Here is a 27,685-nt window from a genome sequence, read left to right on the forward strand (position 1 = left end):
TTGCCAAGGGCCACCTGGGGTAACAGTAGTAAAGGGGTTAACCTCCTAGTGCCCCAAGACCCCATAGAGGAGCCTCCACTGCCGGATGCACTTTAACGTCATGCCCAGGACACAGAGGAAAGGTATTACACTAATGGCTCTAGGGCAGGGGTGTCAAACGTACAGCCCGAGGGCCGGATCAGGCTCGTTAACAGGTTTTATCCGGCCCGCCGGATGAGTTTGCTAAGTATAAAAATGACTCTGAAATTTTTGAATTAAAAAAACAGCTGTTCTAAATGTGTCCACTGGATGTCGCAATAGCAATTCTTTGTATCATTGTAGATGACGCTAAATATGTACAAAATAAACCACATGATGTTAGTACATCAGTCGAGGAAAATTATCAAACTACATAATTAACATACTGTAATTTGATTTTGATGTTATTTTTTTTATCTTGATAGATTGAAAATGAACACCAATGAGTTAGTTGAATGATGAATATTATCACATAATTTCTTCAGAAAATATAAATAACCACAAATAAAGTATATATTGTAGCGGTTGCTTTAAGGACATAATTCAGCACACCTGTTTACTTGACTTTGTCGTCATTATTAACTGTCATTTTTCTTTTGTGCACATAACAATGTTGTTCTTGTTTAGCATTCATGTATGCAGTTAAGAGTGAGTAATTGGGAGCGGCCCCTTTAAGTGACCGTCAGGAGATTCTCCCAAAGGTGGGGGTTTGTTGAGTCGCTCAATGTCAGGAGTCATTCCTTCTCGTCTTTGATGAAAAACGACGCACACCTTTTTGTGTGTCAAACGATACTTCAAGTTGTCTTACTTTCACGCTACAAGCGCAACAATATACTTTTAACCGCAACAGGTAATTGTAAAGAGAAAAAAAAAACCAACAACATTATGATTTGCACAATTCCAGAATGCACTTGTTCTATTTTTAAACAAAGAAAACAATCTGAAGTTGTCTTTATTTTTAAGTTATCGTGCCGTGATTTTACCAGTCCGGCCCACTTGGGAGTATATTTTTCTCCATGTGGCCCCCAATCTAAAATGACTTTGACACCCTTGCTTCAGGGGATGTTTAACTTTTAGAAAAACTCAAACGACAAACTGAGCAAACAGGTTTAAAAAAAGTGATGTTTTGACTATTTATTTGAAATTATATTGCAGGCGAAAACTGAACTTATACTGGGCTAAAAACATGCAATCCATCCATTTAAAGCCGCTTCTCCCCATCGGGGTTGCGGAGGGTGCAGGAGCCTATCCCAGATGCAAGATGTGGATTCATCTGATCTTTGACCTCAACAGACTGCGCCAGACCCCTGGCTTGAATCAACCGACTTAATTTTTTAGATTTCTGTCCCTAAAATGTAAAGTTTGGGACCCAGAGCGGACCCAAGACAAACATTTACTGAGCTCACCTTTGACTTCTATTACCTGCCCCGAAAAATTAAATGGAGCTTTTAGCGCCACCAAGAGGAAAAGTGTTAAAATGGTGACTTTTCGGAGATGTTTAACATTTCTGTACATCAGGAGCCTCAAACTCAATTTACCAGGGGGCCACTGGAAGTAGAGTCACCAGACTCAGTTACTTCAGAATTACCGGTAGGTTTTAACCACCAGTGACTAAATGTGTTAACTACTTCTACCAGCAGCTATTTTAACCCAGAACTATGGTAGGCCTTAGGGATGGGCGATAAGGCTTAAAATCTAAATTGCAATATATATTGCAGTAGTGGTGCCAGCAAGGCCTTCTCTGCTGGCCTAACATAACCAGAAATCCTGATCATAATTAAAGATAAAAGTAATTTCTAAGTGTCCTAATCACTTGGCCCGGTGTATAAAATCAAGCACTTAGGCATGGAGACTGTTTCTACAAACATTTGTGAAAGAATGGGCCACTCTCAGTGATTTCCAGCGTGGAACTGTCATAGGATGCTACCTGTACAACAAATCCAGTAAATATTCCAAAATCAACTTTATTACAAGAATATGGAAGAGTTTGGGAACAACAGCAAGTCAGCCACCAAGTGACAGAGAGGGATCAGCGGATGCTGAAGCGCATTGTGCAAAGACTTTCTGCACAGTCAGTTGCTACAGAGCTCCAAACTTCATGTGACCTTCCAATTAGCCCACGTACAGTACGCAGAGAGCTTCATGGAATGAGTTTCCATGGCCGACGAGCTGCATCTAAGCCATACATCACCAAGTCCAATGCAAAGCGTGGGATGCAGTGGTGGAAAGCACGTCGCCACTGGACTCTAGAGCAGTGGAGACGCCTTTTCTGGAGTGTTATGTTATGTTATTTTCATTTATTATGCGCCCCCCAACCAACTGTTACATCAGCCCGTGGCGCAGCCCGAGTAGAGAAACAAAAAAACAGAAACAGAGACTGAGACAAACAAAGGAATCTAAACTAAACATTTAAGATTCACAATGAACACATAAATCAAAAGTCATCTGCGGTAAAGAGGTGAGTTTTAAAGGGGAACATTATCACAATTTCAGAAGGGTTAAAACCATTAAAAATCAGTTCCCAGTGGCTTATTTTATTTTTCGACGTTTTTTTCAAAATTTTACCCATCACGCAATATCCCTAAAAAAAACTTCAAAGTGCCTGATTTTAACCATCGTTATATACACCCGTCCATTTTCCTATGACGTCACATAGTGATGCCGATACAAACAAACATGGCGGATAGAACAGCAAGTTTATAGCGACATTAGCTCGGATTCAGACTCGGATTTCAGCGGCTTAAGCGATTCAACAGATTAGGCATGTATTGAAACGGATGGTTGTAGTGTGGAGGCAGGTAGCGAAAACGAAATTGAAGAAGAAACTGAAGCTATTGAGCCATATCGGTTTGAACCGTATGCAAGCGAAACCGACGAAAACGACACGACAGCGAGCGACAGAAAGCGAGGACGAATTCGGCGATCGCCTTCGAACCAACGATTGGTATGTGTTTGTTTGGCATTAAAGGAAACTAACAACTATGAACTAGGTTTACAGCATATGAAATACATTTGGCAACAACATGCACTTTGAGAGTGCAGACAGCCCAGTTTTCATCAATTAATATATTCTGTAGACATACCCTCATCCGCTCTCTTTTCCTGGGGGTCTGGCGGCAGATTTCTTTGACTTTATCGTTGGAAATGCATCTGCTTTGAGTGTCGCAGGATATCCACACATTCTTGCCATCTCTGTCGTAGCATAGCTTTCGTCGGTAAAGTGTGCGGAAATAAACGTCCAAATTCTTGCCACTTTTGCATCTTTGGGCCACTGGTGCAACTTGAATCCGTCCCTGTGATTTGACTCGGTGTTTGTAATGTGTTTGAGAAAATGGCGGATTGTGACGTCATCGCTCATAGGGCGAATAATAGAAAGGCGTTTAATTCGCCAAAATTCACCCATTTAGAGTTCGGAAATCGGTTAAAAAAATATATGGTCTTTTTTTCTGCAACATCAAGGTATATATTGACGCTTACATAGGTCTGGTGATAATGTTCCCCTTTAAGCTGTGCTCTAAAAGAGTCCAGAGTGGTGGCGGACTTGATATTCAGAGGGAGCTTATTCCATAGCCTAGGTGCCATCACTGAGAAAGCGCAGTCTCCCTTTGTCACTAGGTTTGACCGTGGGACCTTCAGGGTCATCTGGTTGTCAGATCTAAGGCAACGACCAAGCCTGGAGCTGGTAGGTTGGTCCAGGAGATCTTTGATGTAAGCTGGGGCGAGACCATTGAGCGCTTTGAAGACGTAGGTGACAATCTTAAATTTCACTCTGCGCTTCACTGGGAGCCAGGGAAGGGAGGAGAGGATGGGAGAAATGTGTTTTCTAATTTTTGTGCCTGTCACCAGCCTGGCAGCTGCATTTTGTACTAGCTGCATGCTATGGATGGTCTTGTTGGTGACCCCAGCATAGAGGGCATTGCAATAGTCCAGTCTAGAGAAGATGAGCATCTTAGAACACTGGGGGAGATGAATCAAGCTTTTCCATCTGGCAATCTGATGAACCAGTCTGAGTTTGAAAGTTGTCAGGAGAACGCTACATATCGGACTGCATTGTGCCGAGTGTGAAATTTGGTGGAGGAGGAATTATGGTGTGGGGTTGGTTTTTCAGGAGTTGGGCTTGGCCCCTTAGTTCCAGTGAAAGGAAATTTGAATGCTACAGGATACAAAAACATTTTGGACAATTCCACGGGATGGCACTTCAAGTTCATATGTGAGTAAAGGCAGGTGGCCAAATACTTTTGGCAATATAGTGTAGCTCAGCTGTCCCGGCGGTGAAATGGTTTGCCCGCCACTTTCACACGAATCAACCGACTACTAAATTGTGAGTTCAAATATTTTATTTCTTAATTTTTTCATTTTTCATTTGTTTTCTTTTAATTTTGACAGTACGACGTAAGATATGTTTTAATTGCTGAAGTGGGTTTATTGAATGTTAAATAAGCCGGAAAAAAATAGACAGTTTTGTTGTCATGTCTGTGTTGATCATGTTTTTGTTTGGCCATGTGCTGTTTGTTTTTTGGACACTTTCTTAGTTCCTGGTTGTTCACTCCCTTGTTTTGTTTCCATAGCAACCCATTAGTTTTCACCTGTCATGTCACGCACCTGTTTCACGTTTTGAGTCACGCACCTGTTGTTAATAATGTTTGTGTTATTTAAGCTTTTCATTTTCTGTTGGTCAGCCTGGCGACATCACATTTATGCTCTGCACACTTTATCATCACGCTGCTTCATGCCATGTTCACAGTTCCTTGCCAAGTAAGTTTTTGTTTCATGTTCATAGGTTTTTGCCTTTTTGAAAGTTTTGTTTCAGTAGTCAAGTTTGTTTTCCGCCTTTGTGCGTGCCTTTTGTTTTCATAGCCAAGTTGTTTTATGTCCGCTGTGAGCGCCTTTTGTTTATACGGTACCTTTTTTGAGCTTTTTGAGTTAAAATATTAAACATGTACTCACATTCATGTCTTGCCTGAGCCAACTTTCCGTTGCATTCTGGGAAAACAAACCCCCAGGACCAAGTCTTGACATTTGTACACTGTTGAGGGGTTTCAATGCACAGTAGTGTGCAAGTGTGTTTCTGTATAGTATCTCCAGCCGTGTCCATGTGGTGACGTAAATTACGGTATTTTGAGAGGTGAAGTCGGACTCAGTAGGACATCACTGAAGGCCTAGGTGAGAAACGCACGGCCCACCACTGTATTGAAGCCTCCTGTGATAAGAATATATATCACAATATTTTATTTGGCATATCGATTATAAGAGAATTATTTCAAAACGGGTAACGAAGGCTTCCTAATTTGGCTACTATCATATGCAGTAAAATATTGCGTCATTCCTGTTTGTGCTTTCTCAAAATAATTACAATTCTACTCGCTACTTTTTTGCTGCAACATGGTTCCATCTACTCTTCTGTTAAAACCTACAGACTGCTTATTCTAATGCTGTTTGAATATACATTACATGAGCTTTGGGCGATACAACACATTTGTGCATCAAACAAATACCAAGTAGTTACAGCGGCATTATTGGTCATATCGATGCTGATACTGATACCTCAAATATTCAACATCATTGAATCATTGAAACTAGGGATGTCCGATAATATCAGACTGCCGATATTATCGGCCGATAAATGCTTTAAAATGTAATATCGGAAATTATTGGTATCGGTTTCCAAATTATCGGTATCGGTTTCACAAAGTAAAATGTATGACATTTTAAAATGCCGCTGTGTACACGGACGCAAGGAGAAGTACAGAGCGCCAATAAACCTTAAAGGCACTGTCTTTGCGTGCCGGCCCAGTCACATAATATCTACGGCTTTTCACAGACACAAGTACTTGGTCAACAGCCATACAGTTCACACTCTGGGTGGCCATATAAACAACTTTAACACTGTTACAAATATGCGCCACACTGTGAACCCACACCAAACAAGAATGACAAACACATTTCGGGAGAACATCAGCACCGTAACAAACCATAAACACATCAGAACAAATACCCAGAACCCCTTGCAACACTAACTATTCCGGGACGCTACAAAATACACCCCAGCTACCCCCTACAACCCCCTCCCCCACCTCAACCTCGCCCGTCATAACTTGAATCGATTTATTTTGGAAAACCTTGTTACATTGTTTAATGCATCCAGCGGGGCATCACAACAAAATTAAGCATAATAATGTGGTAATTCCACGACTGTATATATCGGCATCGGTTGATATCGGAATCGGTAATTAAGAGTTGGACAATATCGGAATATCGGATATCGGCAAAAAAGCCATTATCGGACATCTCTAATTGAAACGTATAATCATACAAATACACAAGATTGTGGTGTGCCAATATCAATGAAATATTTTAATTATTTACTACTATTCAATCCTTTCAATTCTGCTTTCAATAGCCAAAACAATTAAAAATGTTGTGATAGAGTAAAAATATCAATCTAATCATTGTAGTATCGATCATATATGGCAGGGGTCCCCAAACTTTTTGAGGTTAAAAAAAATTTGGCCGGGGGCCGGGCTGTACATAAATATGTGTATATATATATATATATACAAATACATATATATATATATATATAAACTGTATATATATATATATACATATATATATATATATATATATATATATATATATATATATATATATATATATATATATATATATATAAACTGTATATATATATATATACATATATATATATATATATATATATATATATATATATATATATATATATATATATATATATACTGTATATATATATATATATATATATATATATATACTGTATGTATATATATATATATATATATATATATATATATATATATATATATATATATATATATATATATATATATATATATATATATATATATATACTGTATATATATATATATATATATATATATATATATACATTTGTATTCCTCGCGCACTAATTGACTGAAAAAGCGTGCCCTTGTATTCCTCGCGCACTAATTGACTGAAAAAGCGTGCCCTTGCGGCGCGGGTGCGATGATGTCACGTTATCGATGGGAAAATGCATTTTTAGACAATATGATTTGCCTGAGCGGCTAGGAGACCCCGAGAGTAACAAGCGGTAGAAAATGGATTAGAAAGGACAGATTTAAAAAAATAATAATTAACTTCCCCGCGGGCCGGATTTTGCGCTGGTGGACCGTATCAGGCCCGCGGGCCGCAGTTTGGGGACCTCTGATATATGGCAATGACACTTGGTATCATTATTGTCGATATTTGTATGGATCCACCAACCTTTGTTTACATTCAAGTGCGCTACCTTAGCAGTTAGCATATTCTCTTACGCTGTGTAGTGTAGCATGTTAAGCTATTCCTCATCCTCCAGTGATAATGGTACCTGTAAGGAACATAGTTTATTTGCTGCAATGGAGACGAGGATTGCTGACATCATTTGTCATCAACCTGCATAATCACGATATGACGATAGTATTGAAAGCTCTATTGTCCGCCAAATTTACATCATTTATGTGGTTTGTTTCAATCCCGGGCTCGGGATCTTTCTGTGTGGAGTTTGCATGTCCTCCCCGTGACTGCGTGGGTTCCCTCCGGGTACTCCGGCTTCCTCCCACTTCCAAAGACATGCACCTGGGGATAAGTTGATTGGCAACACTAAATTGGCCCTAGTGTGTGGATGTGAGTGTGAATGTTGTCTGTCTATCTGTGTTGGCCCTGCGATGAGGTGTCGACTTGTCCAGGGTGTACCCCGCCTTCCGCCCGATTGTAGCTGAGATAGGCTCCAGCACTCCCCGCAACCCCAAAGGGAATAAGCGGTAGAAAATGGATGGATGGATGGTATCGCACAACCTTAGTCGATCTTAAGTAATTATAAATGTAAAATTGAATGTCAAAATGTTGTATTTTGACACTATTGAGTTCCCCAAGAGATGGTCACAGACACTTCAGCTTGCCCTTTGTGTTGCCCAATGTGTTTTGTTGTGCTGTCACTTGTATGTGGGGGCGGTATAGCTCGGTTGGTAGAGTGGCCGTGCCAGCAACTTGAGGGTTCCAGGTTCGATCCCCGCTTCCGCCATCCTTGTCACTGCCGTTGTGTCCTTGGGCAAGACACTTTACCCACCTGCTCCCAGTGCCACCCACACTGCTTTAAATGTAACTTAGATATTGGGTTTCACTATGTAAAGCGCTTTGAGTCACTAGAGAAAAGCGCTATATAAATATAATTCACTTGGCAAGTTTCACTGCAATAAGGCGCTTTTGGTAGCCATCCACAAGCTTCTAGTTGAATTTTTGACCACTCCTCTTGACAAAATTGGTGAAGTCCAGCTAAATTTGTTAGTTTTCTGACATGGACTTGTTTTTTCTGCATTGTCCACACATTTAAGTCAGGACTTTGGGAAGGCCATTTTAAAACCTTAATTCTGGCCTGATTTAACCATTCCTTTACCACTTTTGACATGTGTCTGGGGCAATGTTCCCTCTAATTTTTCATGTGTGTGAGCAAACGCACAAACACCCTGAGCATTCAGTGGAATACAGCGTGCACACTGTGGTCATACCAGCAGCACATTTGTCTCAAACCTGACATAACAATTTAAATGTCTTATTATTATAATCAAGTGACTAATCAATTTCAAAAGATTATTCTCTAATATATGTGATTTGGCCCATTTAAATATTGATTTCTTTAATCAGCTATGAACTATAGTATTTTATGCCTGGGTGGGGGTCCTGCTTTGGAAAGATTGTGTACCCCTTCCAGAGATCACATTTAGTTCCCCTTAAAACATTCACATGTTGCATGAGATGAAGTGTTTACTAACTTTCTGTCCGTAAAATAAATGTTTTTTGATTAGCAATAATGTAGTCCTGTAACATCATTTCATGATTAATATCCAAAAAATAAAATTCTTAACAAATGACAGTAGAATATGCACACTGATTGAGGAGTCATAGTAAAACGACCTGAAATTTACACTTTACGTGTAGTGTTGGAGTTGTCCAACTTTTTGTGTGTGCCATAGTGTATGTGTTGGTACAGGTGAGAGAGAGAGAGAGAGTATGTATTTCTTAAAGGAGGAATTCCTGTCCTCCTTTAAGTGTCTCCACAGACGTTACAATAAGTTAAGTGTTGACAAACATTGTTTTATCTGTTGTGGCCGCCTTTCGTCAGCTGTTACTCACAGTTGCATTGCAAAATCATACAAAACAAACATTTTTGTTTATTTTGTTTAGAGTGGGATTTGATTTTTTGCGCGGCATAGATTTGCTGTGCGCAGAGGACGTGTGAGCAGTGCGCAATTGCGCAGGTGCGCACCTTAGAGAGAACGTTGGTCTGGGGTCATTGTCCTGTTGGAACACCCAACTGCGCCCAAGACCCAGGTTGTCCTGAAGAATTTGGAGGTAATCCTCCTTTTTCATTGTCCCATTTAAAGCACCAGTTCCATTGGCAGCAAAACAGGCCCAGAGCATAATACTACCACCACCATGGTTGACGGTAGCTATGGTGTTCCTGGGATTAAAGGCCTCACCTTTTCTCCTCTAAACATATTGCTGGGTACTGTAGCCAAACAGCTCAATTTTTATTCCATCTGACCACAGAACTTTGTCCATGTGATGTCAAAAACGTCACCACGCATGCTTGTTGGATGGTGTGAGTGACAAGAACCCCAATCGGCAAATTCTCTTACTTCTCATAGCAAGTTGGGGTGAGTTTCAAAAGGTTGGACTGTCCTATTGAAGTTAATTAATTAACTCATATTATGTTCTGCATATGGTGAATGTTTATATTCATCTTGGAGAAAGCAAACCACCAGTTTAAATGGTAGACATTATAGTTTGGGCACATAATAACATAGGGCCCTTTAGTACTGACATTTGTTTGTGGATTGGATTAGTTCTCGCGGAAGAAAAGGCAATAAAATTCGACCTTGGTATGCATTGGTGATGGCCCTATCCGTGAGAAGAGACTACATGTTTAGCTTAATGACGACATCTAAGATACGACCGGCCCCTTTTTACTTTTCAGTCACTTACACACAAACATCCCCTTTATGGCCAGGATGCGCTTTCCTGACTTAGCACACACACAGAGACAGGAGGTAGGAATATAAAACGGATGGTTTGGCTTCTCCAAGTTAGGAGTGCCTCATTTTTGACCTGACCTCCTCCAGGAACTGCAGTCCTGTATAATGACCCTTGCTTGTAATGAAGCAACATTTGGTTCAGTACAGCGTCTCCGACGTCTTTTTTGATCCAGCCGCACTGCCGTGTCGCCCTTCTGTCCGGACGAGGATAACAAGACCAGACATATACATCGCTATCAAGGATGTTAATGTTGCCACAATTTGTTAGCCTTATTCGTCTCTTTTATTGGTTTATTCCTGTTTATTTTGAGCAAAGTGTCTATCCATCAATGTGGTTGTAATGACAATCAGTCTATAGCTAATCTCCAAAAATCCCTGGCCTTGCTCTACCCACTTTGTGCACCTCTAGAGCTTGTTTTACAAAAGGAATCACAGTCTGTCTTAAAGTTTAGCCTAAAATTTCTACACCTGCGACATTTCAACAGATGTTGAACCTATTATGCATGAATATACAATAAGCATCATCAATATATAAGCGACATTTAAATACTTTGTAATCTAACATTTTATTGAGCATAGATATTTAATTAGCAATCACGCACAGCCTTTTAAATATTAACAGCAGTTAGGGTTTTTTCTAGTAGGATCCAAGAGTGCCATGCTATATTTGACTATTATCACTTTATTACAATAAGCTATTAAGAAAAGAAGAGGGCCACAAATTATGGGCCTGAGGACCGCAAATGGCCCTAGAGCCACGAGTTTGAGACCACCGGTGTACATGCTAGAAACTCAGATTATAGTGTTGAGCATTTAGGGGGCATTAATGCATTTCAAACTCTTAACATGTCTGAGGAAATATCTGTTGTAAAACAAGAGCCAATCCAATCCAATTTTATTCATGAAGGGACTTAAAAAAACACACTACTACATTCAATGGTTAAAGTTAAAGTACCAATGATAGTCACACACACACTAGGTGTGGTGAAATGTGTCCTCTGCATTTGACCCATCCCCTTGTTCACCCCTGGGAGGTGAGGGGAGCAGTGAGCAGCAGCAGTGGCTGCGCCCGGGAATCATTTTGTTGATTTAACCCCCAATTCCAACCCTTGATGCTGAGTGCCAAGCAGGGAGGAAATGGGTCCCATTTTTATAGTCTTTGGTATGACTCAGCCGGGGTTTGAACTCACAACCTACCGATCTCAGGGCGGACACTCTAACCACAAGGCCACTGAGCAGGTGTGTGACGTGTCTTTTCATGCAGGGTGTTTCAGCTGGAGACCGGCCTGACCAGACACCCTGAGGAGAGACCTGTGAGGAAGGATCGCAGGGATGAGCTGATAGGAGCGGTGGAGACGGCGCTGCATGTCCTCAATGGGCCTCAGCAACATGTGGACAGCAGCAGGAGGAAGTACACATTCTCCCCTTCGGACTTCATAGAGGGTGAGCGTTTACTGATCTAAAATATTTTTATTGGGTTTTGCATCATTTAAAATCACTCGGGTTATTGCTTTGATAGATTGTTAAAACTGGAAAAAAAGGACTTGACAGTTTACCGCTCTCACCTTTTACCTCCGTCACCTGACCCATATTGAGTCCAATATCCCTTGAAGTGCCATCCCATTCCTAACCCATAGGGTTCAATATGATGTTGGTCCACATTTTGCAGCTATTACAGCTTCAACTCTTCTGGGAAGGCTGTCCACAAGGTTGCGGAGTGTGTTTATAGGAATTTTCCACCATTCTTCCAAAAGCGCATTGGTGAGGTCACACACTGATGTTGGTCGAGAAGGCCTGGCTCTCAGTCTCCGTTCTAATTCATCCCAAAGGTGTTCTATCAGGTTCAGGTCAGGACTCTGTGCAAGCCATAATTCCTCCTCCACCAAATTTCACATTGGGCACAATGCAGTTCGAAATGTATCGTTCTCCTGACAACCTCCAAACCCAGACTCGTCCATCAGATTGCCAGATGGAAAAGTGTGATTCATCACTCCAGAGAACGCGTCTCCACTGGTCTAGAGTCCAGTGGCGACGTGATTTACACCACTGCTACCGATGCTTTGCATTGGACTTGGTGATGTATGGCTTAGATTCAGCTGCTCGGCCATGGAAACCCATTCCATGAAGCTCTCTGCGTACTGTACGTGGGCTAATTGGAAGGTCACATGAAGTTTGGAGCTCTGTAGCAACTGACTGTGCAGAAAGTCGGTACTATACGCTTCGCCATCTGCTGACCCCTCTCTGTCAGTTTACGTGGCCTACCACTTGGTGGCTGAGTTGCTGTTGTTCCCAAACTCTTCCATTTTCTTATAATAAAGCCGACAGTTGATTTTGGAATATTTAGGAGCAAGGAATTTTCACGACTGGATTAGTTGCACAGGTGGCATCCTATGACAGTTCCACGCTGGAAATCACTGAGAGCGGCCCATTCTTTCACAAATGTTTGTAGAAACTGTCTCCATGCCTAAGTGCTTGATTTTATAGACCGGGCCAAGTGATTAGGATCATTTGAATGGGTGGCCAAGTACTTTTGGCAATATAGTGTATTTTAGTAAAAGTCTCTACACTTTGAACACAATATACAGCGCTGAGCCGTCTTCATTTGCAGCCGTCCTGCACTCACAGTTTCAAATCACAAAACTCCTTAACTTTAACAACCAGGTACAATGGTTAATAAAACATAAAATAAAATCCACTTTACCTTATCGAGAGAGGAGGAAGGGGGGAAGGCAGTGTCAACAACGCTGTGGATACTCCCTGAAAGTTTCAAACCACACATTGCTTTTTTTGGACTTATACTGAGCTAGCAAAACTAGAAACATGTTGCAAAAAAGGCTAAAAACCCTAATTTACCCACAATGTTGGTTGTAATGAACGTATGGTAAAAGTGGTGCATTGTGGTCACAGGGCTGACTCGCACCGAGCGTGACAAGGGCACCGTGTATGAGTTGACGTTCAAAGGCGACGGCCCTCGGGACTTCACCAACCTGGTGCTCTTCAGGCCTTTCGGCCCCGTAGTGAAGGTGAAGAGCGAGCGAGTGGACACGCGGAACACGCTCATCAACTTCATCGTACCGCTCTCCAAGAGGGCCGACGCATTCCGACAGTTCATCCGTAACTTCAGGTACAACCTGGAAAAAAACAGCGTCATGACGTCATGGAGCTCAGCGTTTCTGTCAACATCCTCGTGATGTTTGTCCAGGGAAGTGTGCGTCCACCTGGACGGCAAGGTCCATCTAACGGTGGTCTACTTTGGGCGGGATCAGATTGACCAGGTGAAAGCTGCACTGGATCAGACCACCAGGTAAAAGTGCAGGCACCGGGAAGTACAGAACACAGCAACATGATGATTGTACTACATTCTCCCTGCAGGGAGACGCATTTCAGGAGCTTCACGCTGATCCAACTCAATGAGGAGTTCTCACGTGGGCGGGGCTTAGAGGTGGGCGCCAGAGCTTGGAGGCGGAGCCAGAACGTGTTGCTCTTTTTCTGCGACGTCGACGTTCACTTCACAGCAGACTTCTTGACGTCTTGTCGCCTCAATGCGGAGCCTGGTGGGTCGGATGTGCATCTTATTGACTTAATGGTGACATTAAAGCCCCAGCATTTTAAAATTACGGTAACACTTTAGTATGGGGAACATATTCACCTTTAATTAGTTGCTTGTTAAAGTCCATCCATCCATCCATCTTCTTCCGCTTATCCGAGGTCGGGTCGCGGGGGCAGCAGCCTAAGCAGGGAAGCCCAGACTTCCCTCTCCCCAGCCACTTCGTCCAGCTCCTCCCGGGGGATCCCGAGGCGTTCCCAGGCCAGCCGGGAGACATAATCTTCCCAACGTGTCCTGGGTCTTCCTCGTGGCCTCCTACCGGTCGGACATGCCCTAAACACCTCCTTAGGGAGGCGCTCGGGTGGCATCCTGACCAGATGCCCGAAACACCTCATCTGGCTCCTCTCAATGTGGAGGAGCAGCGGCTTTACTTTGAGCTCCCCCCGGATGACAGAGCTTCTCACCCTATCTCTAAGGGAGAGCCCCGCCACCCGGCGGAGGAAACTCATTTCGGCCGCTTGTACCCGTGATCTTGTCCTTTCGGTCATAACCCAAAGCTCATGACCATAGGTGAGGATGGGAACGTAGATCGACCGGTAAATTGAGAGCTTTGCCTTCCGGCTCAGCTCCTTCTTCACCACAACGGATCGATACAGCGTCCGCATTACTGAAGACGCCGCACCGATCCGCCTGTCGATCTCACGATCCACTCTTCCCTCACTCGTGAACAAGACTCCGAGGTACTTGAACTCCTCCACTTGGGGCAAGATCTCCTCCCCAACCCGGAGATGGCACTCCACCCTTTTCCGGGCGAGAACCATGGACTCGGACTTGGAGGTGCTGATTCTCATCCCAGTCGCTTCACACTCAGCTGCGAACCGATCCAGTGAGAGCTGAAGATCCTGGCCAGATGAAGTCATCAGGACCAAATCATCTGCAAAAAGCAGAGACCTAATCCTGCAGCCACCAAACCGGATCCCCTCAACGCCTTGACTGCGCCTAGAAATTCTGTCCATAAAAGTTATGAACAGAATCGGTGACAAAGGGCAGCCTTGGCGGAGTCCAACCCTCACCGGAAACGTGTCCGACTTACTGCCAGCAATGCGAACCAAGCTCTGACACTGATCATACAGGGAGCGGACCGCCACAATCAGACAGTCCGAAACCCCATACTCTCTGAGCACTCCCCACAGGACTTCCCGAGGGACACGGTCGAATGCCTTCTCCAAGTCCACAAAGCACATGTAGACTGGTTGGGCAAACTCCCATGCACCCTCAAGGACCCTGCCGAGAGTATAGAGCTGGTCCACAGTTCCACGACCAGGACGAAAACCACACTGTTCCTCCTGAATCCGAGGTTCGACTATCCGGCGTAGCCTCCTCTCCAGTACACCTGAATAGACCTTACCGGGAAGGCTGAGGAGTGTGATCCCACGATAGTTAGAACACACCCTCCGGTTCCCCTTTTTAAAGAGAGGAACCACCACCCCGGTCTGCCAATCCAGAGGTACTGCCCCCGATGTCCACGCGATGCTGCAGAGTCTTGTCAACCAAGACAGCCCTACAGCATCCAGAGCCTTAAGGAACTCCGGGCGGGTCTCATCCACCCCCGGGGCCTTGCCACCGAGGAGCTTTTTACCTACCTCAGCAACCTCAGCCCCAGAAATAGGAGAGCCCACCACAGATTCCCCAGGCACTGCTTCCTCATAGGAAGACGTGTTGGTGGGATTGAGGAGGTCTTCGAAGTATTCCCTCCACCGATCCACAACTTCCGCAGTCGAGGTCAGCAGAACACCATCCGCACCATACACGGTGTTGATAGTGCACTGCTTCCCCTTCCTGAGGCGGCGGATGGTGGTCCAGAATCGCTTCGAAGCCGTCCGGAAGTCGTTTTCCATGGCTTCCCCGAACTCCTCCCATGTCCGAGTTTTTGCCTCCGCGACCGCTGAAGCCGCACACCGCTTGGCCTGTCGGTACCTGTCCGCTGCCTCAGGAGTCCCATGAGCCAAAAGAACCCGATAGGACTCCTTCTTCAGCTTGACGGCATCCCTCACCGCCGGTGTCCACCAACGGGTTCTAGGATTACCGCCACGACAGGCACCAACTACCTTGCGGCCACAGCTCCAATCAGCCGCCTCGACAATAGAGGTGCGGAACATGGTCCACTCGGACTCAATGTCCAGCACCTCCCTCGTGACATGTTCAAAGTTCTTCCGGAGGTGGGAATTGAAACTCTCTCTGACAGGAGACTCTGCCAGACGTTCCCAGCAAACCCTCACAATGCGTTTGGGCCTGCCAGGTCTGTCCGGCATCCTCCCCCACCATCGCAGCCAACTCACCACCAGGTGGTGATCGGTAGAAAGCTCCGCCCCTCTCTTCACCCGAGTGTCCAAAACATGAGGCCGCAAATCCAATGACACAACTACAAAGTCGATCATAGAACTGCGGCCTAGGGTGTCCTGGTGCCAAGTGCACATATGGACACCCTTATGCTTGAACATGGTGTTCGTTATGGACAATCCGTGACGGGCACAAAAGTCCAATAACAAAACACCACTTGGGTTCAGATCCGGGCGGCCATTCTTCCCAATCACGCCTCTCCAGGTTTCACTGTCGTTGCCAATATGAGCGTTGAAGTCCCCCAGTAGAACGAGGGAATCACCCGGGGGAGCACTCTCAAGTACTCCCTCGAGTGAATCCAAAAAGGGTGGGTACTCTGAGCTGCTGTTTGGCGCGTAAGCGCAAACAACAGTCAGGACCCGTCCCCCCACCCGAAGGCGGAGGGAAGCTACCCTCTCGTCTACCGGGTTGAACTCCAACATGCAGGCTCTGAGCCGGGGGGCAACAAGAATTGCCACCCCAGCCCGTCGCCTCTCACTGCTGGCAACGCCAGAGTGGAAGAGAGTCCAGCCCCTCTCGAGAGAACTGGTTCCAGAGCCCTTGCTGTGCGTCGAGGTGAGTCCGACTATATCCAACCGGAACTTCTCTACCTCGCGCACTAGCTCAGGCTCCTTCCCCCCCAGCGAGGTGACGTTCCACGTCCCAAGAGCTAGCTTCTGTAGCCGAGGATCGGACCGCCAAGTGCCCTGCCTTCGGCTACCGCCCAGCTCACATTGCACCCGACCTCTATGGCCCCTGCTATGGGTGGTGAGCCCATTGGAGGGGGGACCCACGTTGCCTCTTCGGGCTGTGCCCGGCCGGGCCCCATGGGGACAGGCCCGGCCACCAGGCGCTCGCCATCGTGCCCCAACTCCGGGCCTGGCTCCGGAGGGGGGCCCCGGTGACCCGCGTCCGGGCGAGGGAAATCTGAGTCTCGGTTCTTGCATTTCCATAGAAGTCTTCGAGCTGCTCTTTGTCTGATCCCTCACCTAGGACCTGTTTGTCTTGGGAGACCCTACCAGGGGGCATGGAAGCCCCCGGACAACATAGCTCCTAGGATCATTGGGACACGCAAACTCCTCTACCACGTTAAGGTGGCAGCTCAGAGAGGAGTGTCAGCTTGTTAAAGTCATTTAGAGTTATTTGGACACTAGGGGAACATATAAGGCAGTGGTTCTTAATAGGGATGTCCTATAGGGTTTTTTGCCGATATCTGATATTCCGATATTGTCCAACTCTTTAATTACAGATACCGATATCAACCGATACCGATATCAACCGATATATGCAGTCGTGGAATTAACACATTATTATGCCTAATTTGGACAACCAGGTATGGTGAAGATAAGGTACTTTTTTAAAAAATATATAAAATAAGATAAATAAATTAAAAACATTTTCTTGAATAAAAAAGAAAGTAAAACAATATAAAAACAGTTGCATAGAAACTAGTAATTAATAAAAAATAGTAAAATTATCTGTTAATGGTTAGTACTATTAGTGGACCAGCAGCACGCACAATCATGTGTGCTTACGGACTGTATAATGGCGTCACATTAGTGCCAAAAATCCGAGCGCATAAAAACTGTTATCGCGCGCTGATTCTCCACTTTGTACGCGCGCGCGACACCCTTTTGCGCCTTTCTGCGCGCGCGCCGTCTCGGTCTGTGCGCTCTCTGTGTACTCCTGGCATCTCTCCTCACGCTGTCATGTTTCTTTTTGGCACTTTGGGGGCGGGTATGCTTAGACGGCCCCTCCTTTCTGATTGGCTCTGAGCATTTTTCATATGACCAATGATTCTCCAGCGTAGCAACGTTGTAGCCATTTTACCTTGGACAGCTAGCCTCAATCATTACATCGATGTCAATGGTACATGTACTAATTCAATTACCATAACTTGCTCGATTTTCGACCAATTTACAAACGGTTTGCCTTGTTACAAATCTTATTACATGTAGATATGACATAGGATGCTATACCTGTTGAAATTACCTCTTTCGCTTAAAAAAAATAGGCTTAATTGTGCAACATAGTTGTGTAGGGTCAGTGTTAGTCAGTTCTCTGATTATTTTAAACTGTTTCAGAATACATTATTAAAAGGCTATTTTTAACATTTTAAAAACAAAATTCAAAGATTATTTCATTAATTTTATGGCTGAATCAAAAGAAATTCCATAAATTAGAATACAAATGTTCAAGAAGAAGTGAAAATATAAAATAATGTTATGGTTGGATGTTATTGCTGGTGGACCAGTTCTGGCTGAAAGATGTGATTATGGTGTTTGTTGTCTTATTATTTATTTGGGTCACATTTTGTATTACCCTGTATTGTGTTTATGTGGTATGAAATAACCTTCATCAGCGCGCGACATGTTTTTATCCACTTTTCCTCCGTAAATCTTGATAAATATTGACGATGACCCGCCCTGCTATACTTTTGATTGGCTCTGAGCATTTTTCGCCTGACCAATCAGAAAGAGGGGGCCGTCTAAGCATACCCGCCCCCAAAGTGCCAAAACGAAACATGACAGCGCACAGACCAAGACGGCGCGCGCACAGAAAGGCACCGCGCACGCGCAGAAAGGCACCGCGCGCGCGCAGAAAGGCACCGCGCGCGCGCAAAAAGGCACCACGCGCGCGCAAATGGGTGTCGCGCGCGCACGAAGTGGAGAATCAGCGCGCGATAACAGTTTTTATGCGCTTGTATTTTTGGCACTAATGTGACGCCAAACTGTATCCCTTGCAGACAGTATTGATATATATTGATATATAATGTAGGAACCAGAATATTAATAGCAGAAAGAAACAACCCTTTTGTGTGAATGAGTGTAAATGGGGGGGAGAGGCTTTTTTGGGTTGGTGCACTAATTGTAAGTGTATCTTGTGTTTTTTATGTTGATTTAATTAAAAAAAAAAAAAAAAAAAAAAAAAATTATACCGATAATAAAAAAAACGATACCGATAATTTCCGATATTACATTTTAATGCATTTATCTAGTTCTTAACCTTGTTGGAGGTACCGAACCCCACCAGTTTCATATGCGCATTCACCGAACCCTTCTTTAGTGAAAATAAAATGTTTTTTTTTTCAAATTCAAGACAAAGTTATATGTTTTTGGTAACACTTTAGTATGGGGAACATAGTCTAAGTAACAAAGACTTAATTTAGAGATTTTTGGACACTAGGGAAACATATTCTAAATAACAAAGTCTTAATTTAGAGTTATTTGGTTAGGGTTAGGGTAAGAGGGTTAGGGCCGGGGTTAGGGTTTTAATAAGACCATGCCGAATAAGGCATTAATAAGTACTAGTTAAGAGCCAATATGTTACTAATTTGCATGTTAATAAGCAACTAATTAATGGTGAATATGTTCCCCATACTAAAGTGTTACCATGTTTTATTACTGGTGCACAAAATGAACCGTGCATGAACATCACCTTGTTCAAACAACAAAACCAACACAGTGCATAAACTCACAACAAATTACACACCTGCAAACCAGTCTGACTTCTGCTGTTGCCGTATCCGTAATACGCCGATAGAGAGAAGTTTTTATTTACACGATGAGTCCGGGTGTGTCTTGACCTCCACCGAACCCCTGAGCCCGACTCACCGAACCCCTTGGGTTCGATCGAACCCAGGTTAAGAACCACTGATATAAGGTTAGGGTTAGGGTTGGGGTTGGGCTTACTAATTGTCATGTTCTGTGGTCTGGATTATGTTTTGTTATTTTCTGCTAGTTTTGGACTCTATTAGTTCCTGTTTTTGTGCACCCTTGTTTGTTTTAGTTTCCATGACGACTCCAACAGTTCCTGTTTTTGCGCTCCCTTGTTTGGTCACCATGGCAACTCATTAGTTTCACCTGCCTCATTTGTTTGGACTCACGCACTTGTTTTAATCAAAGACACTATTTGAGCTTTTGGTTGCCAGTTAGTCTGCCTGGCGACATTGACATTGTTCGATTCTTGCTCTGCCCATGTTGGATCTACTCTATGTTTGCTTTGTCCATGCCATAGTTCTTGCCACGTAAGTTTTGTTTATTCATGCCACAGTTTAGTGAGTTTTTTAGTTTCATGTCCTAAGTTTTTTTGCCTTTGCTTTCACGTGCGTTAGGCCCGCTCGCCTTCGGGTTGTTTTTTGTTTTTGTAGCACTTTAAAGTTTAAGAATAAATCATGTTTCTACCTTCAAGTCATGACTGGTGTAGTCCGATTGCATCCCGGGAAAAGACCACGTCATGACACTAATAAGCAATAATTCTGCGGTTATTGAGGGAATACTCCTATGGCTTACTGGTTGTATAATAAGGCCATGCAGAATAAGGCATTAATAAGTACTTAATAATGACACGAATATAAGTCTTGATAAAAGTCTCAAAAAAGATGTCATGATCCACTGCCCGGATCATGTTTGTTTAGTTTTCAATTCCCTTCCTGTTTTGAGCACCCCTGTGTTTGTGTTTTAGTTGCCATGACTGCAGGTTGTTTTTACCTGCCTCTGATTAATGTTCGGGACGCTCACCTGCTCCTGGGCACTAATCAGAGAGCTACTTATTCCCGTTGTTCACCACACTCAGTCTGGTTTGTTTATTTGCTTCTATGCAACAACTTACATCATTGATTTATATGCTAAGCACCTCTTGTTCGCTATTTCGTTAGCTTCCCGTGCTATCGGCACGCCGGTGCTCTTTTGGTTTGTAGCCCGCATGATTTATGGACATTAATGTGACGAATGTAGCTGAGATAGGCTCCAGCACCCCCTGTTACCCCGAAAGGGACAAGCGGTAGAAAATGAATGGATGGATAAATGTGACGATGCAGCGGGAGAAGGAGACGGCAGTGAGACAGTGACGTCGTTAGCTGTCAGCGTATTTATTGACAGCTTGATATGTGCGTGAGGTGTGTACGTAATCCAAATATATGAAGTGTGACTATGTGTGGTAATTATATGCGAGTGGTTAGTAGCGGGTGTTGAAGGTTCGTGTTGAGATCGAGGCAGAAGTCCAAAAGGGGAAAGGTAGGCTCGGAAGTCGAAAGACAGGCGCAAGGTCGAGGACGGGCGCGAGGCGTCGTGGTCAGTGGACAGGCGTGAGGTCGAAGTCCAGAGAGGCAAGAAGAAGTTCAGAGGGGATCCAGGGAGATGAGACACACATCTCGATGACGGGAAGCTGGAGAACGACACGACACGAGACACAATGAACACGACGAGGAGGGAACACAGAGAGAGGATCTGCACATGCGAGAATGCTGGAGACGTACTGGCTTACTGTACAGATACAAGAAGCTACGTTCTGGCACGGGATCTCAGGATGCGTTGACTTATGAAGGCAGGTTTCTCATTTAGGGCAGGTGTGTTGATTGCAGATTCAATACAGCCGCGCGGCGGTGTGACCTCTGCTAAAAAGGGGAACGCCCGTGGGCGTGGAGCGGTGTGCTCTTCGGAGCGCACAGCAGAATGAGAGGGAGCAGGAGTGTGACCTATAACAATTAAATAATTTCCTTACCTGTACCTTGTCTCCGGAGTTTTCCGTCTGCATCTCGGGAGAACGATCCACACATAAACATGCGACCCAATCGTAACAGAAGGAAACCAGACTGAGTGTGGTGAACAGCGGGAATAAATAGCTGTCTGATTAGTGCCCAGGAGCAGGTGTGAGCGTCCCGAACACTAATCAGAGGCAGGTAAAAACAATCTGCAGTCATGGCAACCAAAACACAAACCCAGGGGTGCTCAAAACAGGAAGTGAGGGAATCGAAAACTAAACATACATGGTCCGGGCAGTCTTATACATTTTAGAACACCAACTAACAGATGGAATCTGAGCTTTTCTTCCTGTCACTCACACACACTAGTGAACGTGTACACATGAAAATCGAGCTGGCAATTAACTCAGCAAGCAACTGAGGAGTCATTAAACAACTGTTCAGTAGCTAAGAAATAGTTTTTGTTTGCAATCTACCATTTGTTATTTTTACTTCAATGGTAAACATGAATATTAATAAAAATACTTACCGTATTTTTCGGAGTATAAGTCGCTCCGGAGTATAAGTCGCACTGACCGAAAATGCATAATAAAGAAGGAAAAATATATATATAAGTCGCACTGGAGTATAAGTCGCATTGTTTGGGGAAATGTATTTGATAAAATCCAACACCAAGAATAGACATTTGAAAGGCAATTTAAAATAAATAAAGAATAGTGAACAACAGGCTGAATAAGTGTACGTTATATGAGGCATAAATAACCAACTGGTATGTTAACGTAACATATTATGGTAAGAGTCATTCAAATAACTATAACATATAGAACATGCTATACGTTTACCAAACAATCTGTCACTCCTAATCGCTAAATCCCATGAAATCTTATACGTCTAGTCTCTTACGTGAATGAGCTAAATAATATTATTTGATATTTTTCGGTAATGTGTTAATAATTTCACACATAAGTCGCTCCTAAGTATAAGTCGCACCCCCGGCCAAACTATGAAAAAAACTGCGACTTATAGTCCGAAAAATACGGTAATCTTATCTTGAAAAATATGTTCCTAAAACGCGCCTTGAAAAACTTTGTCATACAGTCAGGGTTGTCTTATATCTAAGTGAATATTTGCATTTGAAGTCCTACCTTATCATAGTTTGTGGTCCCAATGCTGGCAGATAAAATGCTTCACATTTTTGCACAGTTCTTAACTAAAGTCACCATGACAACACTCTGATAGGAAATTGTGTTTTCACTCAGGTAAAAAAGTGTACTACCCAGTCCTCTTCAGCCAGTACAATCCATCCATCATCTACAGTAATCACAGTCAGCTAACAAGCATCCAACCGGTGAGTTAATACTGTATAGATATTAGGAACAATGCACCAAAGTTGTCTTGTTTAATTTCCTGCCTAAGGGTTTTAAATGTATTTTTTCTCAGGTGATAAGAAAGGAAACAGGCTTCTGGAGAGATTTTGGTTTTGGGATGACGTGCCAGTACAGGTCGGATTTTCTCAACATCGGTAATGACTCATGACGACTAGACAGTGACAGCAAAGTGGTTTCTTTGCCATGGTCATTGATGACACACTTTCTTTTCTTTCTTTTTCTTAGTTTTTTTTCGAACATGAACACACTTACAGTATAGTACATCACATCCTACCATTTTCCCACATTCATCCCACACTGATGAATTGTAATACTGTACATCTTCATATAATATAACGACATGGGGTTTTATTTACGCGAGTGTGGAGAGTACCAGGCATGCGCAGTTATTTTGATAATATTTTTCCACAAACAATTGCATGATTAAAATCAAATATGTATTTCTTAAAATACAATATACTATTGTTCATAGTGGCAACGCTTGTTTATTTTTTGGGGGAGCACAAGGAGGTATCTATCTGGGGTGTGGTGTTTATTTGTTCAAGTTAGATGGCACTATTGAAATGACTGTATAATATATTATTATATATGTTATACAACATTGCATTTATAAATAGTTTATTTGTATTTTTTTCACAAATTAAAACATGATGAATTAATTAAAAAAATGTACAACACAATATAGTGTGTACAATTTTATAATAATATTCCTAATGTTTTTGGTGTCTTTGGAGATTGGGGTGTGACATTTATTTTTTTCTAGCAGTGATTTTTAAAATAATATCAAATGGGCAATATGGATTTTTTTAGCATACAAAACAGGATGCTAAATAATATGAAATACAGTAAAATATGTGTTTTGACAAATGTAAACATTTTATTCTTTTTGGAACCTCCTTTTTTCCTGACATGAAGGACAAAGACAACCGTTTGCGGTATGGCTTTAATTTGTACAAGTAGTTGACAGTACAATTGTTCATTTTGATTATATAATATGTTTCAATGTTATATTATCAAAGAACATTAGATGCTAGTTTATCATTTTTTTTCTACAAATAAATACAACATTTGTATTGGGCTGTCAAAGTTAACGCGTTAACTCATGCGATTAATCACAAACCATAATCACAATAATCATCTCTGAATGCAAATTAATCATGCAATTAATTTTGACTACATATGCTCCTTCACCTTAACCACGGATGTTTACCTGAAAGGTGGAGCAGGTCGCTCTACTGTCAGTGATCAGGTCAATGAATGCATCAGTGCAAGGAAGAGTGAGGAGACTTCGACTGATAAATTTCACTTCACAAAATGCACCCAGACTGTACATTAGGTAAAACTGTTATAGCAAGTTTTGAGCAAATAAATAATGTGCATTTAAGTAAAACATTTAAAAAATATTCCTATTTGACACAAGTGTCAAACTTAAGGCCTGTGGGCCACATCATTTTATATGGCTTGCAAAAGCCTTGAAATGATAGGCGTCAAAAAGGTACCATATTTATCCATTTTGACAAAAAGAAATGCAGTTACTGCTCGTGTGTCTTTTAAACTTTCATTTTTACTCATGATGCAATAAATATATTATTATACATTCAAAAATATGTTTTGTTAAGATAAAAATAAAAAACCTAAATATCTGCATGACTTAAAGGCCTACTGAAATGCGATTTTCTTATTTAAACGGGGATAGCAGGTCCATTCTATGTGTCATACTTGATCATTTCGCGATATTGCCATATTTTTGCTGAAAGGATTTAGTAGAGAACATCGACGATAAAGTTTGCAACTTTTGGTCGCTGATAAAAAAGCCTTGCCTGTACTGGAAGTAGCAGACGAGTAGTGTGACGTCCCAGGTTGTGGAGCTCCTCACATCTGCACATTGTTTACAATCATGGCCACCAGCAGCGAGAGCGATTCGGACCGAGAAAGCAACGATTTCCCCATTAATTTGAGCGGGGATGAAAGATTTGTGGATGAGGAAAGTGAGAGTGAAGGACTAGAGGGCAGTGGGAGCGATTCAGATAGGGAAGATGCTGTGAGAGGCGGGTGGGACCTGATATTCAGCTGGGAATGACTAAAACAGTAAATAAACACAAGACATATATATATACTCTATTAGCCACAACACAACCAGGCTTATATTTAATATGCCACAAATTAATCCCGCGTAACAAACACCTCCCCCCTCCCGTCCATATAACCCGCCAATACAACTCAAACACCTGCACAACACACTCAATCCCACAGCCCAAAGTACCGTTCACCTCCCCAAAGTTCATACAGCACATATATTTCCCCAAAGTCCTCAAAGTTACGTACGTGACATGCACATAGCGGCACGCACGTACGGGCAAGCGATCAAATGTTTGGAAGCCGCAGCTGCATGCGTACTCACGGTACCGTGTCTGCGTATCCAACTCAAAGTCCTCCTGGTAAGAGTCTCTGTTGTCCCAGTTCTCCACAGGCCAATGGTAAAGCTTGACTGTCATCTTCTGGGAATGTAAACAATGAAACACCGGCTGTGTTATCCGGCACAACAGTCAAGGGGTGCATTCTACGGCGGGGGTGCGTTATCCGGCACAACACCTGCCGCAATACACCGCTTCCCACCTACAGCTTTCTTCTTTGCTGTCTTATAGAACAAATTGCAAAAGATTCACCAACACAGATGTCCAGAATACTGTGAAATTTTGCGATGAAAACAGACGACTTAATAGCTGGCCACCATGCTGTCCCAAAATGTCCTCCACAATCCGTGACGTCACGCACTGACGTCATCATACCGAGACGTTTTCAGCAGGACATTTCGCGCGAAATTTAAAATTGCACTTTAGTAAGCTAACCCGGCCGTATTGGCATGTGTTGCAATGTTAAGATTTCATCATTGATGTATAAACTATCAGACTGCGTGGTCGGTAGTAGTGGGTTTCAGTAGGCCTTTAAAATTGCAAAGCAAAGTTATCCATCAAATTGTGTACTGTAAAAATGACATTGGATTTTACGGTTAAAAACTAAACAAAATTGGCAGCTCAGTCGCCAGAATTGTACTGTAAAATAAAAAATGTGGTAATGTAATTCCATTTACAGTAATACACTCTAAAAACTACATCCTTGGAATTGTATTCAAAAAACAAAAACTGGCAGCTCAGTCGTCAGACTAAATTTTACCATTTAAAAAAAGTGATACAGTTTTTATATTTACAGTGATGTACTATAAAAACAACAACCTTAGATTTTACAATAAAAAAAACTCTCACTTCACTCCCCAGAATCTTACTGTAAAAAAAAACATTTTTCAATTCACAGTAAAGTAATAAGCTGTAAAAAAAAACACCATAAATAAATATATGCATAGTTTGTTCAAATGCATAGGTGTAACAATATCACAAGGATCATCCTTAGACATTAATATTCACATATTATTTACTGTTACAAGCGGCCCTCTGAGGGCAGCCATAGCTGACCCTCAATAAAAAGGAGTTTGACACCCCTGTTGTCTGACATTCGGACAAGAAAATTGTATTTGTGTCAACACATTGGGGTCTTTTGGGGTTAATTTAAAATATGCATGCAAGTAATTTACTGCGATTAATCAAAATGCAAAAGTGTGATTTATCTAATTTTTTTTTAAATATAATCGTTCTAATATTATATTTTTCTTATTGATCCAGCTGTTATTTGTGGACACTGCATCCATCCATCCATCAATCCATCCATTTTCTACCGCTTGTCCCTTTAGCTTATTGCTAACGTACAATGGACTAGCTTATTGACAGGCTAACCAAAATTAGCAGTGCACGTATATAAACAATCATTCACATTCAGACAGTAATGTGTTTATATTAATTTAGATTGGGTTATGTCCTTTCTTAATAGGGAAATACGTTATTGGCTCTTGTTTTCATGTTAGCATTTAGGCTAGCAACCTGGCACCAGTCAGTCTGTGAGTTTATCAAAGTGCACTTATCAATCACAGTGCATACAGCCAAATAAATGAATTTAATAATCTGGGCACACAACATTATTTTAAGACTTCTTCCTAGTTTTTGTTCCCCCTTAATGTCACATTTGGCTTCATTACTGTTGAAAGTGTTCAACATAATTTATGAGGCAATTATTGCAAGATGTGGGTGCCTACAACAAAAGACGAATAAAAGGAAGTGACACTAAAGAAGGATGTATTTAACAGTGTCCATTTTTGTCCTTCAATTTATTCAATTCCTTTCCCTTTTATACAGGTGGTTTCGATCGTAGCATTAAAGGCTGGGGTCTGGAGGATGTCCACCTGTACCGCAAGTACCTCCACAGCAAGCTGATGGTGATCCGCTCGCCGTCGCGTGGCCTTTTCCACCTGTGGCACGAGAAGACGTGTGCGGACAACCTGCCCCCGGACAAGTACCAGATGTGCATGCAGACCAAGGCCATGAGCGAGGCCTCGCACGGCCAGCTGGGGGAGCTCATCTTCAGACAGGAGATAGAAGCGCACCAAAACATGAGCAGAAGAAGTTCATGACTCAAGCAAGGCCATGTGGTCAAATTAAAATTAAATAAATAATTTGTTAGAAATACGAAGGTGTGTTTCTCTTACTGTCTGCAATCTATTAACTCACGTTCACTCATTAACTACCACAGTACATGTTGTAAATATGTGATGTATCATATTGAAATTGTATACATGTTCGAAATAGGGTTGTACGGTATACCGGTATTAGTATAGTACCCCGATACTAATGAATCATATTCGGTACTATACCGCCTCTGAAAAGTACCGGTGTCA

General features: G+C 42.6%; 1 protein-coding gene across 1 annotated transcript in view; it reads left to right on the forward strand.

Moving 5' to 3' along the window:
* The window catches only part of LOC133575822 (chondroitin sulfate N-acetylgalactosaminyltransferase 1-like), a 28,360-nt gene extending 919 nt beyond the window's left edge, over positions 1–27,441 (forward strand). The window contains exons 3-9 of the mRNA XM_061928680.1: positions 11,371–11,549; positions 13,014–13,230; positions 13,309–13,410; positions 13,479–13,660; positions 22,774–22,862; positions 22,955–23,036; positions 27,147–27,441. Coding sequence (XP_061784664.1) covers positions 11,371–11,549; positions 13,014–13,230; positions 13,309–13,410; positions 13,479–13,660; positions 22,774–22,862; positions 22,955–23,036; positions 27,147–27,421 — 1,126 coding nt within the window. The 3' untranslated portion in view covers positions 27,422–27,441. The remainder of the gene's footprint in view (positions 1–11,370; positions 11,550–13,013; positions 13,231–13,308; positions 13,411–13,478; positions 13,661–22,773; positions 22,863–22,954; positions 23,037–27,146) is intronic.
* The last annotated feature ends 244 nt before the right edge of the window (positions 27,442–27,685 follow it).

This window comes from Nerophis lumbriciformis, linkage group LG33, assembly GCF_033978685.3.
Source record: "Nerophis lumbriciformis linkage group LG33, RoL_Nlum_v2.1, whole genome shotgun sequence".
Taxonomy (NCBI): domain Eukaryota; kingdom Metazoa; phylum Chordata; class Actinopteri; order Syngnathiformes; family Syngnathidae; genus Nerophis; species Nerophis lumbriciformis.